General features: G+C 36.5%; 1 protein-coding gene across 1 annotated transcript in view; it reads right to left on the bottom strand.

The window, feature by feature from the left end:
• Positions 1-20,435, bottom strand: part of SMURF2 (SMAD specific E3 ubiquitin protein ligase 2) — a 100,004-nt gene that overhangs the window by 40,430 nt on the left and 39,139 nt on the right. Inside the window, exons 2-4 of the mRNA XM_069481621.1 lie at positions 9,815-9,853; positions 2,769-2,877; positions 94-227 (exon numbers count right to left, since the gene is read on the bottom strand). Of these exons, the coding sequence (XP_069337722.1) occupies positions 94-227; positions 2,769-2,877; positions 9,815-9,853 (282 nt within the window). The remainder of the gene's footprint in view (positions 1-93; positions 228-2,768; positions 2,878-9,814; positions 9,854-20,435) is intronic.

Raw genomic sequence — 20,435 nt, forward strand, 5'->3', positions numbered from 1 at the left:
TATATAGCATATACAGTAAATTAAGTTTTGGGAACCCTGCCAACATAAATTTTCTTTTTTTTTTTAATTTAAAAAGCACTAGTATCTACTCACAACCAGTGTCTTTGAGGCGGTTGATGGCATTGGAAAGAAGACGAACACAACCAAGAAATCCAGCACCTTGTTTTTTATGGATCTTCTTGTGATTCCACACACTGATTGTAACTGAATCAGACTTTCCAATGTACCTACAAAAACAAAATGGGTGCATGAGTAACTTGGTAGTTACAGGTAATGTAAAATTTTTCTTTTTTTCTTTTTATAGTCTAAAGACACAATTATATTTCAGAATATGGCTAGGGCATGCAAAATATGTTTTGAGTTCAGTCAATCCACAGGATTGAATTTAAATTTTTAAAAATCTAAAAAGAATTTTTAATGTATCTTTATCATATCTGCCACTCCCAAGCCAGGCAACAATTCTTGTTAGGAAAAAAGCTATTTTAGCAGGTAGTGTCTAACAATGCTAAGGGAGTTGATAATGATTACTTCTTTCCAAGAAGAAAATTTCCAAAAGAACTTTTATCACAGTCACATTTTAAATACATCTCAATGACATGACCTACTATCTCAAAGACTACTTAGTTCACTTTCATGGGACATTGTCAAGGCTGACAGACCAAAAATCTGACCTACCTGTTATATTTTAAAATGCTGTAGAACAAAAGCTGTTTGTAACGCTTTTCCCCTGCTTCTTTCCTGCATGCAGGCCTTGAGAGAGCAGGACTCTTGCAGATTTCACTTCACTGCCTGCAGACAAGCAGAGCAGGGAAAAGCGTTACTGTACTTGTCTGTGCATATGCCTGCAAGTATGTAAAAGCTCTACCATAGCCAATTGTTAACATGGCATCAACCCATGCAAAAAGATAATAAAATAACATAATTATATCAAGTAGAACCCTAACTATTTCAATGACTCTAAGAGGTCAAATTTTTGGTCCAGCAACCTTGATCTTAAGGTGTAACTGAGTAAAGCAGCAATATTGGAAAAATTCACCCTGCTCTTTTCTCCTCCAATGTAGCACCTTGGAAATATGCAAAAGAGAAATCCCTGGGTAGCCAGTTAACATTAACTGTAAAATAAAACCTAGTAAGCACATGAAAAGATGTTCAACATCATTAGTCATTAGGGAAACGCAAATCAAAACCACAATAAGGTACCACTTCCTACCCACTAGAATGGCTTTAATTTTTTAAGGAAAACAGCAATTTTTAGCAACAGAGGGATAAAGAAAATATCCTGAAATCTTCCAGTGGAAAACAATAATCATGAAAGACCAAAATCAGGATAGCAATACTCTAAACCTATACTATCCAAAATGATAGCCACCAGCCACATGGGACTGTTAAGTATTTCCAATGTGTACAGTTCAAATTGAGGCGAGTTGTAAAATAAACACTTGAATTCAAAGACTTAGTAAACATGTACGTGTATATATACACATATATCATATATATAGTTCAATATTTTAATGCTGAAATAAGAAAATTTTAGATATACTGAATTAAGTAAAATATATTACTATGCTTAATTTCATCTGTTTTTTACTTCTGTTAATGTGGCTACTAGAAAACTTAAAATTACAAATGAGCTCCCATTTGTGGCTCACATTATACTTCTATTCAACTGTGCTGATCTAGACCTTGAGGGGAAGTGATATCCCACCTAGAAGTCTATACTCAGACAAACTACTAATCAAGTAAGACAACAAAACATATTTTCATCTTTGTATTCTCTCTCAAAATGACAGTGGAAGACAGACTTCATCAAAACAGGGGAATAAACAAAAAAATAGGTTGTCAAAGGAAATTCCCAACATAATGATAAAGGCAAGTCCCAGGACAAATGTGCAGCAGGTCTTAGAGAACCACCAGACCAGACTGGAGCAAGAGGACAGCGGCTCCAGGAGGGGTATCTCCAAGAAGAGAACAAAGCCAATGGAATACCTGATGGGACTGAATATACGGAGAGATGTTTAATTCTGTAGGTGAGTTTGGGAATTAATGAGATAGATAAGAAACTAAACAAATGGCAAAAAAGTTATTAACTTCAGAAAAAAATAAAAGTTGTCAAGAAAGAAAATGTAATCCTTATGCCCATGTGACCCAGCTATGAATATTTTCACAATCATAATAATATGAACATAGAACAATGATTTAACCAAAAAGATTCATGTAACTATACTGGAGAGATGGAGAAAGGAAGGAGCATGTGAGAGCTGCGGGAGTGGGGATGAGGAATATCAGTTTTAAAACCTGAATCACCTACTAAGGTAGGAAATTTTAAAATACCGAAAACTAAAGCCTTATAGTATCATTTGCCTTTTTAAAAAGGTATATACACTCCTATGATTAAAATAAAATTTAAAAGAAACTACCCATATAAAAGAATGTCTATGAGTATAACACCAATTCTGATTTCTGGTTTCCTATTTATAGCTGGCCTAGGTGAATTAATACCTTTATTTAATTGAAAAAAGGAAGGGACACTTCTATGCCATGAGCCAGTTTCATTTTGTTCTTCACTGGATTATTAGGGGTACCTCATCTTCAAAACCTATTGAAAGCTATCAATAAACCAAAGCACCTTCCTCCTGGGTTTCATACCCTTTCTGGGAAGGCCAAATTATACCACAGATGAAAGTCAGATCATTTCCCATTACTCTTCTCAGACTATATCAAATAATATTAATTCTATGCTTCATTTCAAATTACTCATTTAAACCTACAGGTCATAGTGCTGATTCCACTTTGGGTCAAGTGTATTCTTCACAGTATCTGTAGAATGGCATTGCCCAGATCCATCAACCACCACCTTAGCAAACGGATCAGGAAGTCCTATGAAAAAAGGGAAAGATTTTTTTTAAATTAAAGAAAATTTTGATATGTAAGATAATTGGTAATTATATAAAGATTACCATTTGCTACAAAGCAAAAGATTATTCCATTCTTTAATTCTTTTTAAAAAGCTTAACATTTAACTTATAAATGGAAAGTGGTCTACTTTAAAACAGATTAAAATTACCTCTGCATTAAATACCAAAACTATATTTTTTCTTGTTCCTGTCTCAAAACATTCTCAGTTTAAATTACCAAAGTCTAGAGGTCACCTCATATGTGAATATTTTTATTGATTGTTACCAGCCCTTTGACCCCAGGAAGGTGAATGCTGAAAACATCCATGGCTCTCTTTTTCCAGTGTCTCTCTTAGTGGTTCACTGAAATAAAAAGCTTATTAAAGGTTTTCACACAGGAATATGGGCTACAGAGAAATCAAATTACCCAATAAGTTTTACTGAATAACTACCATGAATGATGAGAGGCTGAAACAAAAAAATGTAATACTCTGTGCCTTAAAAGAGCTTACCATCTTATTGGAGAGATAAAAATACTATATATGAAAAAAAGAAAACAAAAAAACCTGAGAATAAACAAGTGCTTGGCAGTACTGGTTATAATGTGAATACTTGTAACACCATGTCAGGTACTATTCTAAATAATTCATATATCCCTTTAATCCTTAGAAATAACCCTGTGAAGTAGATACTGTTACTGTCCCCATTTTACTGATGAGGAAACTGAGGCACAAAGGGGTTAATTAACTAGTCCAAGGTCACACAGAAGCAAGTGGCAGAGCCAGGGTCTAAAATTTAGATTCTAAACCCATGCAACATGAAGTGTGGCTATAAAATTCATGCTCTTAATTACTATGCTGTATTATACCTCTCACTTACTATGTAGTTCAACAGTGAGTACAAGTAAGAAGAGCTCAGAAAAACAGGGTAACAGTTTGAATTTGGATAGTAAAGAAAAGGCTCTGGGGGATGGGAGGGACTCATCTGGGCTGTAAAGGACAAACAGGAAAAGCAGGACTTTCTTCGCAATAGGAAGAGTGCCAAGCAGGGTATAAAAATAAAATATTTGCAGGGCTTTGAAGAGTCTCACCAAAGTGTTTATAACTAAGGTATAAAAGTAAACACTGTTGGAAAGAGACAACATCCAGTGAGAGGGGATTAAAAGACAGAAAATAGGGCTTAGACCGATTGTGGTAGATTACAGGGAGCCATTTTAGGTTCTTGAGCATGGCTGTGGATACAGTCATATTTTTCTATTAGTGGTATTCAGGGCAGACTAGGAGAAGGAAAGACTAGAGGCACAAGAGACCACCTGTGAAGCTGTTACAATAATCCAACAGTAGGATGAGAAGACCCTGAACTAGAGAAGTCACATGAAAAGGGGAATGGCAGCCAGGCGCAATGGCTCACACCTATAATCCCAGCACTTTGGGAGGCCAAAGCAGGCAGACTGCTTGAGCGCAGGCATTCGAGACCAGCCTGGGCAACATAGCAAGATCCCGTCTATACAAAAAAATAGAAAAATTATCTGGGTGCAGTGGTGCGCAGCTGTAGTCCCAGCTACTCGGGAGGCTGAGGCAGGAGGATCACTTGAGCCAGGAGTTTAACATTACAGTGAGCTACGATCGTGCCACTGCACTCTGGCCTGGGCAACAGAGCAAGATACTGTCTATATTAAAAAAAATAAATAAAATAAATTAAAATAAGGGAAAGGAAATGACAGTTAAGAGAGCTACTCTGAAAGATCTAACGTGAATTAATAAGACATTCATGTCAAATATCGCACTATACTTTTCCATCCAAAGCAATAATGAAAATAATGGTCTTTTTTGACAAAAATTTAAAAGTTAGGAGAAAGCAGACCTAAGTGTTACACAGACAAAAATGATAAATTACATGTTAGACATACTAGGATAGAGCAGATTTCCTGTGGACAGCTGAAAATCTAGAATTGGTAAGTATTAATGACTAGAGAAAATTTGCATCTCAATATCTATGTTAAATTTTTTTTTTTTTTTTTTTTTTTTTTTTGAGACAGAGTCTCGCTCTATTCCCCAGGCTAGAGTGCCATGGCGTCAGCCTAGCTCACAGCAACCTCAAACTCCTGGGCTTAAGCAATCCTACTGCCTCAGCCTCCGAGTAGCTGGGACTAGAGGCATGTGCCACCATGCCCAGCTAATTTTTTCTAAATATATTTTTTAATTGGCCAGATAATTTCTTTCTATTTTTAGTAGAGACGGGGTCTCGCTCTTGCTCAGGCTGGTCTCGAACTCCTGAGCTCAAATGATCCACCTGCCTCGGCCTCCCAGAGTGCTAGGATTACAGGCGTGAGCCACCGCACCCAGCCAGTCTATATTAATTTTTTAAGCCAAGATGCTAATTTGCCAAGATTCAAGGAACAGACAGAAATCACCTATCAGTTCCCCAATTCTATGATTCTGTGATCTATCACCTGCAAATAAAGGAAGACCAAAATTTAAGTGTTAAGTTTTAAAGAAACTTGGTAAGTTAGGGTATCAAATCTATTTAACTATATTGTTCCTAAAGTTTAGTGCTATTCGTATTATTTCAATAACATAACCATTTGTAAATGTGTTATTAATTTAATAATAAAAGAATATTTTACATCTACCTTCAATAACATTAAGTATTTTCTCCTGGGAAGAATGCACTTTATCTTGTGCTTTTGATTCTACTATTTAAATAAACACAAATATATGTTTATAAGCAAAATACAAACAAAAACTGCATTTCTAGCCTCTCTGGGTATTATTTAACTAGTTAAAGAACTGGCCAGGTGTGGTGGCTCACGCCTGTAATCCCAGCATTTTGGGAGGCCAAGAGGTGGGGAGGACTGCTTGAGCCCAGGAGTTCAAGACCAGCCTGGGCAACACAGTGAGACCCTGTCTAAAAAAAAAAAAAAAAAAAATTAGCCAGGTGTTACAGCATGCACCTATAGTCCCAGCTATTGGAAGGCTAAGGCAGGAGGATCGCTTGAGCCCAGGAGTTTGAGCCTGCAGTGAGTTGTGATCATGCCACTGCACTCCAGCCTGAGCAACAGACTGAGACCCTGTCTCTAAAATATAAAAAAATAAACAAAATAAAGAACTAAGAAAAACAACTTTTCCCACACAAAAGGTGGAGCCACACTCTAGGTCTGGCTTCCAGATTCTTAATTAAGTAGGAAAGTCTGAGTCCCAGCTGCCTGTTTCTCTTCTGTTAAACAACCAACCAGAATATAAACTCAATACCTTAACAAAAAATACATAAGTTCAACTTAACCTGATTATTCTACAAAAATTTAACTTGAGAGTCAAGTTACTATAATGTGGTCAAAAGCTATCAAGTTTTCGGAAGTTAATTAGATGTGTAGTGGTAAACATGAAGTGGCTAAAGTATTTTCCATATTTTTAAAAATTTTCTCAATTCTCCCCATTATTTCTGAGAATAGCTAAAGCTCAAGAACATTTTTTTTTTTTTTTTTTTAAAGATACAGGGTCTTACTCTGTTGCCCAGGCTGGAGTGCAGTGACATAATGATAGCAAACTATAACATCAAACTTCTGGGCTCAAGCAATCCTCCTGCCTCTGCCTCCCGAGTAGCTGGAACTACAAGCACATGCCATCACAGGAAGCTAATTTTATTTTTTTTTAAGATATGCGGTCTGTGCTGCCCAGGCTGGTTTCGAACTCCTAGCCTCAAGCAATCCTCCCACCTTAGCCTCCCAAAGTGCTGAAATTACAGCTGCAGTCCCCACCCTCTGGCCTGCAGATCAGTATGGGTATCATCTGTGGCCTATTAGGAAACAGGCTGCACAGCAGGAGGTGAACAGCAGGTGAGCAAGCAAAGCTTCATCTGTATTTACAGCAGCTCCCCATTGCTCCCCATCTCCTGTCAGATCAGTCGGGCACTAGATTCTCATAGGAACTCAGAGCCCACTATAAACTACGCAGGTGAGGGACCTAAGTTACATGCTTCTTATGAGAATCTAATGCCTAATGATCTGACATGGAGCTGAGGCGGTGACACTAACGCTGGGGAGTGGCTGCAAATACAGATTATCATCAACAGAGAGGTTTGACTGCACAATAAATGTAATGCGCTTGAATTGTCCCGAAACCATCCCCCTATCCCCACCCTGGCTGTGGAAAAATCGTCTTCCATGATACCAATCCCTGGTGCCAAAAAGGTTGGGGACTGCTGGATTACAGGCTTGAGCCATCTGCGAGAACCTCTTTACTACATGAATACACTTATTAAGCTATAAATAATGAAATAACAATTTCAATTTAAAAGTGAGTTACTTTCCAAAGAAAATAAAGCTTTGTCTTTTATTGGATGAAAGAAAATTCAACCAAGCCATCTTGGTTCTAAATGACTTTAATTTGACCCCTATAAAACACCTTAATACATTATATTACACATTAGTTTTTTAATATTGCATAAAAGATAGAACAAATTTGACACTAATAAAAACATTACTTTTAAAAAAACACATAATGGATAAATAGACATGTGATAAAGTTAATGGTAGAACCTAGACAGTGAGTGTTCACTATAAAATTCTTTTACCTGTTGCTTTATGTTTGAAAATTTTCCTGCCAAAATTTTGGGGGAAGTAACTTATCTTTAAAAGCCAACAACCTTGAAAACAGTTCCAAGATATGGATTAACAAAATTTTTCTCACCAATAGTAGTGCCTTAGAATAAATAGTCTTATTACACAAATTATTCTACAAAAGGTAACACATGGCAGTGGATTTCTTCCTGTAGTGAAAAAAATATGTATCTACTTTATCACCCTATAGTCATGTTTCATATTAAAATTTACTTTTCTCATTCAACACAATTTAAACTGAATCACAAGCAAAAACCTAACTATATTTTACTATTAATAATATTAATAACTGTACTCTGGTCAATAAACACATACTTATTTAAATTTAATTAAAGAATTTAGGAACTATTATTTTTCTCTGAAACTAATGTGGGCAACTCTCAACTCACAAACAGGCCAAAAATATCCGTACATATATATGTAAATCTACCAGAGTAGGGATTTGGAACTTTGGCCAGCGTGAACCTGGGAGATAATTCCATCCCTCATCCCTGGCTGACTCCTCTCTGAAGGCCTAAGAATTGGCTTTCCTGTTTCCCTTTCTAGGCCATCAAGTGTCTCTCATTCAGAGTTTCATCTGAATGACACAGTTTCCCCTAATTTTCTTATCCCTAAAGCAAGCTCACAGTCTTAAAATTCATCAAGTTTTACTGCCTACACCAAGGCAAAAGGCAGAAGATTTCCTTCTTTCTTTCACCCACAATTTAAGAACAGATAAAGATCATATAAGGAATAATAATCAGCTCTCAGAGGTTTACAAAATATTAAATTAAAGTAAGATTCCTCTAGATTTCCTAGAAAAACAGACAAGAATATCTGGATATTTTATTGGAGAAGCTGTGTCTTGGGGCCCAAAAGGAAGGAAAAGAATTTGAAAAGGAAGGCTAGGAGACAAAACTGAAGATTTTATCTTCAAAACCAGAGCAGATGTCTTGGAGGGTATAGAAGCAGCTGCGACGGTGCTGCTCACACTTTCCTCCCTTTTCTCTTTGTCATCATCCTATCCAATCCTATTTATCACTTTGCAGTCCCACTAGGTTAAATCCTACCTCAGATCAATCTTAAGGAGGATTTTAAAAAGTACACCTTGGTTATTAGGTTATTAGTGACAAGTAGGAGGGTAGGTAGTTGAGCTGCAGCCTGAGAGAGAACATTAATTGGTGACAGCAGGGAAAGATGGGGAATTCTGCGGCCACTGGGCCCTCCCTACTGTGATGTTGCAGTGTGGAGGGCAGATGGTACATATATTGAAGACTGCTTATAATTTTCTAACCATGTTTCAAATTATCCTATTTAACTGCTTTCCCATCTAAGCACAGAGATACCATAAAAATTTATAACTATATAGTTCTATAAGATGTTATTTCACAAACTTTAATTCAGGTTCTACTCCAGAAAAACTGGAATAACATTTTAAGTAGAATGAATTAAGTATGATTGTAAAATATATCAGGAGCTTATTTTTTTTTTAATAAAACCCCTGAAAATTACCTAATGTCATATGAAATTTGACAGCACACACAGCCTGTTCTTGCTGGTTTGTAGGACCTGAATTTAAAAATCTAATGAATCTTCTCTATTTCTAATTTCAAATGTTCCACATATAAAATTTTATAGGCTAAAAAAAGTTTTTTACTAAAAATTATATCATTTTTAATCAATAATTCAAAGCTATTTTAAGGCATGACATTACAGGGTAGAGACTGTCAACACACATGATGGGTACTTCCCAATCCTCTCTCGTAAAACTTAATCCTAAATAAAGCCATAAAAAATTTCACAACCGACTGGTAAAAAGACTGCACATATGGGAACCAAACACCTGCTTTGGAGTCTGAGACATAGCAGTATCTACTGATCAACTGTGGCAGAGCTTTCTTTCCTACACTCCGAAAATTCTAAGCAGGTTCAATGACTTTTCTACCTTCCAATAAATCCAGAATGCATGAATAAAATTTCCTATAAAATATTAGAAAAGAAAAAAGCATTTACTAAATAATCTCTTAAGCCTTTTCTAGAATTTTAGCAGTATGCACACCTTCAATATACATTACACACACCTGCATATACACACAGTCACATAAATATGTGGGAGAGGTGAATAAAGAGAAAGGGTCCAAGGCTAAAAATCACAAAATCCTCTAAAAATGTGACGCTCATGGCTCTGAATCAAAACATTTATAAAATAACATTGGGCATATTTCTGAACAGAAAAATCCCTAAACCAGACAATCCTGAAAATGCTATCCAAAAAAGTCTACATAGAATATGTAAGATTTATATTTAAAGTTAATTTACTTACGGAAAAAATCCTTTTTCACCAAGTTTTTTGCACAGAGTACTGCAAAGGAAACAAAAAATACATGGGAAAATTAAAATGGTAAGAGTGCATTGTTACATTTTAAAACACTGAAAACAGCAGTAGATAATTAAACCCTAACTACAGCAATGTATGAAATATGATCACAAACTTTTACTAAAGACTAGCAAATAAAAGACAGGTGAACCAGTGGCTGTAACTTTAGCAGTGATCACCAGTAACAGCTGGGGGCAAGGAAGTTTATAAATCTGATTTTCTAATAAATCAAGATCTAGTCTCAGAGAAACTCAGTGGCAATGGAAAAAACAGTTCTAAGGAGGAGATTATGTAAAGTCAGGATGTCATATCTATTTTAAGGATGAAATAATTTTATACTGAAGAGGATCATAAATAAGAGAAATTAAAGCTTTCCTGATATAGATGAGATTTTTTAAAAAATGTTCTGTTCTCTATCTAAATGCCATAGAAACTTTACGGGAGAGATCAATTACTTTCCCCTAAAATCATCAGCTCAATGACAAGATAGGTCTACTCTACCTTTTCAGAATTAAAAGTTAATATATTAAAGCTAGATATCCCAAATCCACATTTTCTGAATTATCTTGCATTAAATTACATATATGGATGGATACAACACCTTGTGAGTACACTAAAAACCACTGAATTGCATACTAATTTAAGTTTTACAGTTTGTGAATTATATATCAATTTAAAAATTACTGCTTATAAAGTCATAGACTTAAACTTCTTCAATCTGAACTTGATACAAGGAAGGGAAAACATCAATTTTCATATATTTATAATTTATTAAATATCTATAAATGTAATGTTTGGTTAGTTTCTACTCAGTTTAAATGGTCTGTTCAATTAATTATAATTAATGGAAGTTTAGTGCATAAAATCTCACTTGACATAAACTTGGGAATAAGTCTAAATAAATGTAACTAATCACTTTAAAAGTTCAAATAAAAATCCTTTTAAAGACAGACATCATCAGTAAATAAATAAAATTATTAAGTAAGCACAAGATACTGACTTACTAGTCAGAGTCCCTTAGGCCATATCTTAGAGTTTTATTTTAAAAAAACATAAAACTAGATCCATAATTAAGAATACCAGGCTGGGCGTGGTGGCTCGCACCTGTAATCCTAGCACTCTGGGAGGCCGAGGCGGGAGGATCGCTTGAGCTCAGGAGTTCAAGACCAGCCTGAGCAAGAGCGAGACCACGTATCTACTAAAAATACAAAGAAATTATCTGGACAACTAAAAATATATATAGAAAAAAATTAGCCAGGCATGGTGGCACATGCCTGTAGTCCCAGCTACTCAGGAGCCTGAGGCAGAAGGACTGCTTGAGCCCAAGAGCTTGAGGTTGCTGTGAGCTACGCTGACACCACGGCACTCTAGCCTGGGCAACGGAGCAAGACTCTGTCTCAAAAAAAAAAAAAAAAAAAGAATACCAAATCGCAAGCTGGACTTAGAAGAACTCCTCCTCAAACTTTTATCATCACATAAATTGAATACTCAGGATCAATATGCAACACACAAATCCAAATTATAACCTTCAATTTTAATGAGGTCATGATTGATGCTGATTTTTTTAAAACCACCACCCTATGATTCATGATGTGAAATGATTTCACATTCAACTTCTGTGAAATAGGAAATATATGAGATTTCCTCCAACTTCTTGTTACCAAGCACAAACTTAACTGTTTTTTCATTTTTTTTCTTTTTCCTTCTTTCCACTTACAATGCCTATTCTCCTAAGACTTTTCTTCTACCTGTGCTCTGGATTTCTCATATCCATTCTATCATTCTCAGGGACCTAGAAAGCCATTACACACATCCTCTATCTTGTCTCCTGACTGCCTTCTCAACATTTAAACATACTCAAGTCTTACCCAAGCTTCCCTCCAGCCACCATCTACCTCTTTTCTTTCATAATGAAACTTAAAGAACTGTCTATACTTTTTGACTCTACTTCTCTACTTCCCACTAATGCCTCAATCCACTGCCTCCAAACTGCTGCTTCAAAGCCCTGGAGATCTAATTACTAAATCCATCCAATGGACTCCTTATAGCACTTGAAGCCCTTAGGGGCATCTGTCGCTACTGACTACTCCTTCTGGAAGTCTCCTTTCAGAAAGTTCTGTGTATCACCACATTCACCTGGTTTTACACAGGGCATAAAACTCATTCTAAGTCTTCTTTGCCAGACCTTCCTGCTATGCTATAAATGTTGAGGTTCTTCAGGATTTTGCTCTAGGTCCTCTTTTTTTACTCTATAACCTGAGGAGCACAGGTGCTCATTTTTGTAAACTTGGAATTATATGTAAACAGCTATATGTATATGTATCCTTCTGGGAAGAGAACTCACATTTTTCCTGGGAGAGAGTTCACAATTTTACAGACTGACAAAACTCTTCCTCCCCCTCTCAAAAAATAAAATAAAGAGGAGCCACTTTTCTGTATGTTCTCCCTGGTTTTTACCATTTACTCTATGGTGTCACCTAAATCTGTAAAACCCAACCCTTTGCAGTCACCAATTTTAATCAATTTAATGAGGGAAATATCCCTCATCTGTCCACTTCTATTACCAGTGCCACCACCATAGTCCAGGCCACCAGCAACTACTGTCTAGGTAATTACAACAGCCGCCTCCTGATCAATCCCCTGCCTCAAGTCTCACTCTCATTCAGTTCTCCACACTGGACCCAAAGTGACATTTCTAAAACTCTGAGTAAGTCCTTCTGTCCATTTCCCCTCCTCTCATCCTTAAAACATTCCAAAGGTCTTCTGGCCCAAACTTACATTGGCTTCAAATCTCTCTGAGCCCTGGCTCCTGCTTAACCCTCTGAGCTCATCTTTCATCACCACAGCTCCCCTCCAAACCCAAGTCTAAGGTGCAGCTATAGTGAACTTTCACTTTCTCAACAGTACATCTCTCACCCGTAGCCTCCACTTGCCATTCCCTATGTCTGAAAGATTCTTCCCAGGCTTCTTCACCTATTCATCTTTTAGGTCTCAAAAGGGAAGGAAGCCTTTTAGAACGTGTTTCTCTCAACTCTCCCCCTACTTGTACTTTCACAGAAGCCCATATTTACCACAGGCTCTCATCATTTTATTATGATTGAGTTTAGAATGTTGCTTATAACTAAGGAGGTGTATACTCCATACAGCACGAATCATGTCTGCCTCATCTCTTTGCATCCCCAGCACAAAGCACATACTGCACCTGGCAGTTGATTGGCACTCAATAAATATTTGTTGAACAAATGAAACAGACTCCAAAATAATCTAAAATACTTTCATTGAAAGGGGAGATTTTTATATTACATAACAAATTATTAATTCTCACATAATCATGATGTTGGACTTATAAAATCTTATTTTTATTATTCCTCTTTAATTAAAATATACCTATCAATGTCTAGCTATATTTTTATATACTGATGTTTAAAAGAATGTTTAACAAATTTTCTTTTAAAAATCACAAAGAAGACATTGCTAATGTATGACATTAAATTGTGGCTTTTTTTTTTTTTTTTTTGAGACAGAGTCTTGCTCTGTCACCTGGGCTAGAGTGCAGTGGCATCATCACAGCTCCCTGCAACCTCAAACTCCTGGGCTCAAGTGATCCTCCTGCCTCAGCCTCCTGAGTAGCTGGGACTACAGGTACACACCACCACACCCTGCTAATTTTTTTTATTTTTGGTAGAGATGAAGTCTCCTTGCTCAGGCTGGTCTCAAACTCCTGACCTCAAAGCGATCCACCTGCCCTGAACTCCCAGAGTGCTAGGATTGCCGGCATGAGCCACCTCACCTGGCTATGACATTAAGTTTTAAAGGCAACTGAAAAGTTAAAAGAGCAAAGAACTATTTTTTAAAATCAAGTTCAAAGTTTATGAAGAGAAATTAAATTTTAGCAATCAAGAGTTTAAGGTATAACATATCAGAGTCATAAAAGAAACAAGATTAATTTTTAAATCTTTTTTTTTTTTTTTTTTTTTTGAGACAGAGTCTCACTCTGTTGCCCGGGCTAGAGTGAGTGCCGTGGCGTCAGTCTAGCTCACAGCAACCTCAAACTCCTGGGCTTAAGCGATCCTACTGCCTCAGCCTCCCGAGTAGCTGGGACTACAGGCATGCGCCACCATGCCCGGCTAATTTTTTGTATATATATATTTTAGTTGTCCATATGATTTCTTTCTATTTTTAGTAGAGACAGGGTCTCACTCTTGCTCAGGCTGGTCTCGAACTCCTGACCTTGAGCGATCCACCTGCCTCGGCCTCCCAGAGTGCTAGGATTACAGGCGTGAGCCACCACGCCCGGCCTGAAATTTTTAAATTTTTAAAAAGAAAATTGTCAAATACGACCTGAGAGTTGGTCATTCTATTTATCTGCATAAATAAATTATTTTCACACCTTAGAGCCTTTACTGCACTGTTCTTGTTTCTTGAGGAAGGTACCTTGGGGACATGCATCCTGGGGTACCAATTATAGGAGTTCAGTAAATGCTCAAAGAATTCATGAATCTCAATATGACAAACTCCTGATTATGTCACCATAATAAATTCTCAACTGAGGAGGTGTGTATCAGAATCTCCTGGGAAATATTAATATATACATTATATAATTTCATATTAAAAAATAAATACCTTTTTTGTAACAGAAACTATGGAAAGTAGAACTAAAATTGGGAATTGTGGGACCAGGGAGGGGTGGCAGTGTGGGGGAAGTTTCATTGTTCTTTTCTAAATGTTTCTTAAAGGAGATAGGTAGAAAAAATTTTGAGAAACACTGGGCTACATTATATGTAGGAAACAGCAGGAGAGAAATCTTGTAAGGTGGGTAGAGCCCAGAACAAAGGCTAAGGAGTACAGCTTTTCTCTTTTAATATTTAGTAAGCTTTCTATTGAAGCAATATATACAGAAACGCACAGATATCTTAAGTGCATAATTCAATGAATTTTCACTAATTTTTGTATTAAAACATTACATGGGACTACAGATATTTAGCAGTCATGTGTCAATTCTGATTAATGCCAACTACAAATGCAACATTAAACATTAAACCACCACAGTACCATTGCTACCAAATCCACTAGGGACAATGTCACAAATAGCCTGTAGATTTGAACTAGATTAATTTTATTATACTACTTTGATGTTACTACCCTTCTCAAATTCCTTCAAAGTATTTCTCATTCTTAAGTCTATACTCCCCAAACCTAGCTTGTTTTAGTTATTCTACTCCTTCTACTGATAGATAGTTTGAAATGATTAAAGGAGATGATCACAACAAGCTAAGGTCAGCCATGTTGGTATACTGGTAACACCTCTGTATTTCACATGGATGCAGGTGTGACCATCTTGAGATGGTTAAGGAGAAGGGAACACTTCCCACATCATTCACTCTTTCATTCAACATTTCCTGAGCATTCACTTTGTGCCAAGTACTAAGATAGATTCTGCAGATACAAAGATAGATAAATAACATGGTTCTTTGCCCTCAGAGCTCAGGTATAATTAAAATACCATGTCATAAATGCCTTTTCCTGTTGTTTTCTCAAGATATGTTTTTAAAAATTTCTTTTGGTATATTTCATTTGAGGCCATGATTGGAGAAAACCATTTTCAGAGGTGCAGATGGCAGTAAATTTTACCATTTTCATTTAACTCAATGATTTCTTTTTCTTGCTGGAGAGGAGTTATCCATATGCCACACACCATGTAATAATATCAGAGTAAATCCCAGTTGTAGAAATAGAATGCTGTGCTGTTCTTATCGAGTTGTATTCACAATGAATGGCTATGTATGCTTAATCTGAATAAAGCTCCCAACTGTTCAATATCTCCTTGCCAAAAATTCCCCTTCCTTCTTCAGACTGGAGTTGCATTCCAATTACACTGCTGATTGGAAGGAGACTGCTTGAGAGGAAAAAAAAAAAAAAAATACTCAGACATCCCGTCTTCCTTCATACCATCAAAAAAAAATAAATAAATAAATAAATTATAATACTGTTCCTGCAACTCAAAAGTTGTATAAACTATTTTTGAAAAGAATAGATTTCTCTGCACGTTCTTTGAACTTATGTTATCAATGTAAAATAAAACTAAAGTTCAGGATAACATTCCTATACAAATTCCAAGATAGCCCAGTGCTTTAAAAATGTCAACTAATATACACCATTCCTAACCATTGGTACACAACAGCAATTTAGATCTTTCTGCTCTGAGAAACAGCCTCTACCTAAATTTCATTTTCATTTCATGTTTATGAGTTTAAGTTCTACAGAAACTTGTACACAATATACTCTTTATATGTATGTGCTTTAGTTGCTACTTGAAACAGGGCCACTACACTATACAAGATTCATATTCAAGAGTGCTATTACAAAATGTTGTAATAAGCAAAAATATCAGATACAATCCTATGTGCATAACAATGAACAAGTATAATAAATGTTGGCAAACAGCAGGTTGAAATATTAGTCATTAAAAATTATATAGTAGCAAATATTTTCTTAGTATGTGTTAATAATTTGCCCATTTACAAATAATACATTTATAAAATATAATTTTAGTAAAGAATATAAAATATTGGATAACATTCATCAAATATTTACTATATGCAAGTGTATATTAACTACCATGTGAAGTAAGTAGTAGTATTACTTAATTTTAGAGATGCGGAAAGTGAGATTCAGGCATAAAGACTTACCAAAGATTATACTAAGTGCTAGGGTTGAGATCCCAACTCAAGTAGTCTCATTCTGGAACCCAAACTCTTGACCACCATATAGAATAAAACATACTCTCAGTTTAGCTCTTCCTTCTTAAAGGATCTTACTCTACCTAAATGAATTATTGGTGACATAAGTTCACAGAATGGTTAACCACAACCTAGGTTGCAAGAAGGGACTTCTCCAAAAGATTAAGAATTCCTCTCTTTCAATAGATATAGATTACCTATACAATCACATTAGCCTGGTTTTAACTAAATATCTTGCTACAGTGCCATTTAATCAAAGAATTTTAGGCAATTCATTTCATGCATGCTGCAAAATAAACTGAGCCCCTAAGTTTAACTTAATGTATTTAGTACCTGGCAGGTATTTAATTTAATTAGTATGTTAGATGGTATATTAAAAGATACAGGTTCTACTACAATGAGATAAATATTCTTACTAAAAAAAAAATAATAATAATAACATCAGCATTTAAACATTTCACCAATGGCAACATTGGTTCAGTTAAGAAATATAAAATGACCTATCTAGTCCTCTCATATTAAACAACTTTAAGTAACTACTTTTTAAAAAAATTTTTCAACAAACATGAAGATTCTGGTCAAAAAATGTCCAAAACAAGTAAAAAAACATTTTTTTGAGACAGGGTCTCACTCTGTTGCCCAGGCTGGAGTAGAGTGGCACAATCATAGCTCACTGTAGCCTCAAACTCTTGGGCTCAAGTGATCCTCCTGCCTCAGCCTCCTGAGTAGCTGTGACTAACGAGCACACCCAGCTAATTTTTTTATTTCTTTGTACAGATGGGATCTTGCTATGTTGCCCAAGTGCGTCTCACACTCCTGGGCTCAAGCAATCCTCCTGCCTTGGCCTCCCAAAGAGTTGGGATTATAGGCCCGAGCCACTGCATCTGGCCCCAAACCAATCTACTTTTTAAATGAATAAGCCTAGACAACATAGTGAGACAACCATCATTACAAACAATTTTTTAATTTTTTTTTTAAATAAAAAGCTTCAGCTAGGCCAGGCGCGGTGGCTCACGCCTGTAATCCTAGCACTCTGGGAGGCCGAGGCGGGTGGATCGCTCAAGGTCAGGAGTTCGAGACCAGCCTGAGCAATGAGCGAGACCTCGTCTCTACTAAAAATAGAAAGAAATTATCTGGCCAACTAAAATATATATAGAAAAAAAAATTAGCCGGGCATGGTGGCGCATGCCTGTAGTCCCAGCTACTCAGGAGGCTGAGGCAGTAGGATTGCTTAAGCCCAGGCGTTTGAGGTTGCTGTGAGCTAGGCTGACGCCATGGCACTCACTCTAGCCTGGGCAACAAAGCGACACTCTGTCTGGGAAAAAAAAAAAAAAAAAGCTTCAGCTAAAGCCAAGTAGCATATTCAATATGAGATATATGTAAAGCATTGAGTCTAGGCACATAGCAGGTATACTATGAAGGCCGTTATTTTGAGAAACTATCTGAAAGCATTTCAGCTATATATCTTAAACCAGTATTTCTGTGAATTCTTTTCTCCAATTTGAGGCTAAAAATACATAAAAGTACTGTTCTCCGTTCATAAATTCACTATACTTTAAAGACCTCCTAGGCCATCTGCAGACCAAACACTACCCTAGCTATTGCTACTGGAGACTCATTCATCCCCTCCTCTACTGGACAGCTTCATTGAAACAGACCCATTCATAACTGATGGCTGTTCATAACGTGGATATACTATACATAAATTAAACCACACAATTTACTTTCTTCATCAGAACATCAAGAGAAGGAAACCTTATTGTTTGAAACTGGTGACACCACTTATTAACTTGTGACCCTAAAAACTACTTCACGTCTTTTTGCTTCAAATAGCTCATCTGTAAAAATTAAGATACTAACAGCCACCTCATAGTGTTGTTTTAAAGATTAAACAAATTGAAACACATAGAACACTGAGAACAGTACCTGGCACATAGCAAGTTATCAATAAATATTAGCTATTATTATTACTCTACTCTAAAATTTCTAATAAAATTAATCCACCAGGTTGCGAAAGCACCTTAAGAGCAAGCAAAAGGGGTCATCTCATAATCTGACAAGAAGTTTGTCTTAGCTCGGGCTGCCAAAACAAATACCATAGATTGGGTGGCTTAAATAACAAACATTTTTTTCTCACAGTTCTAGAGGCTCGGAAGTCCCAGATCAAGGTGCTAGCAGATTCAACATCTGGCAAGGGCCCTCTTTCTGGTTTGCAGATAGCTACCTTCTTGCTGTACCCCTGAATGGCCAAGAGGTGGATTGTCTGTCTTGTGTCTCTTCATATAGGGCCACTAATCTATTTATCAGGGCTGCACCCACATGACCAAAGCCCTCACCTCCAAATACCATCACACTGGGGATTAGGCTGTAACATATGAATTTTAGGGGGACACATTCAGTCCACAGCAAAGCTCATGTGCCTGGCAGGCTTTCAGTAAATGCTGGTAAGTGAGTCCCAATATGTACGTCCGGCCTTACTCCTCTCCCGAACTCCAAACCCACAGTTCAACTGCCTACTATAAAAACCCATTTAGATAACCTCATCAGCACTTCCAATTATACTTACTCAAAATTGAATTCATCAGCTTTCCTAGTGAACCTGCTCTTCATCCTCCTGACCTGCCTAGGTCTGTGAACTGCACCACATGTTTCCAATCAGCCAGAAAGCAAATTTCTTCTCTCTCTCTCCTTATCCCTGACCACCCCACATCTAAAGCAGTTGCCAGATTATATCAGGTATCATATATCTCTGCCTATTTCCATTTCCAATGTTCACATTTAAATAATATATCTAGAATATTATATAATGTGCCAAAAAACTTCCATACAGAGTATCTTGCCTAATCTCTACAAGCTTGTGAGTTATATTCTAATATCCACAAAAAAGAAAACTATAAGTCAGAGTTGTGGCTCACCCCAAACCATCACCTAGTAAATGAATTTAAGCATGTTGAATTCAGCCTCCATCCTCTTTTTCGATAGATCCCTCAACTCAAAAAGTATCAATAATTCCAGCCTTCTGTCTGTCTCATTAGCCCCTAGACAAGCTCATCCTCTGTCTCCCCAAATAAGCCCACGATGTTTCTGCCTTTATCTTTATTTATGATATTTCTCCTACCTCAAATGCAATTATTCTAATCACTGATCTTCAAAATCTTATCCATTCAAACTTCAACTCCATGTGAAGCCTTTTTGAAAAGGCTCTCCATTTTCAATCTGATTTTTGATCTCTCCCTTCCTGTGAACCTCCAATACTTTGATTCTACTTATAGTCCCTTCTCATTTTGCTTGTATTAAAGTTATTCATGTGATGTCTTACCTTGCCCTCTGTCTCATTAAGCTGTAAAGTTCTTGAAGACAAAGGTTGTAATTTTTATATCTCCTATAGATTATATAATATCTTAAACATAATATGCAAATACTTGCTGAATCAATGAACATCCTAGGAAAACCACTGATGAGATATAAGGATGAGCAAACTAAAAGGTAAATAATAAATGAAACTTACTCCTTGCTTCTCTTAACTTAGTAAGTCTTTACCTTAGGAATGGCTTCCTTAACTATTATGTAAGTACTTTGCCTGCCCATCCCTTAGGGCCCAACTACCTATCGGAGTTGTTTCCTAATAACAGATCTTACTGAGCCTTCTATCTCATACACAATAGAAAGGTATATTGTAAAAAAAATGTTCTCTATTGGCCTTGTTTCTACAGCAATGTAAACAAACATAAGCTTCCAGGTCTTCTGCATCCTTCCAGACTCTAAAAACTGTACTCAAATACCTGATGACCTAGTAACAGAGCAAAGTGAGAGATAATTAGTTTTCC

Source organism: Eulemur rufifrons, chromosome 9, assembly GCF_041146395.1.
Source record: "Eulemur rufifrons isolate Redbay chromosome 9, OSU_ERuf_1, whole genome shotgun sequence".
NCBI classification, from domain to species: Eukaryota; Metazoa; Chordata; class Mammalia; order Primates; family Lemuridae; genus Eulemur; species Eulemur rufifrons.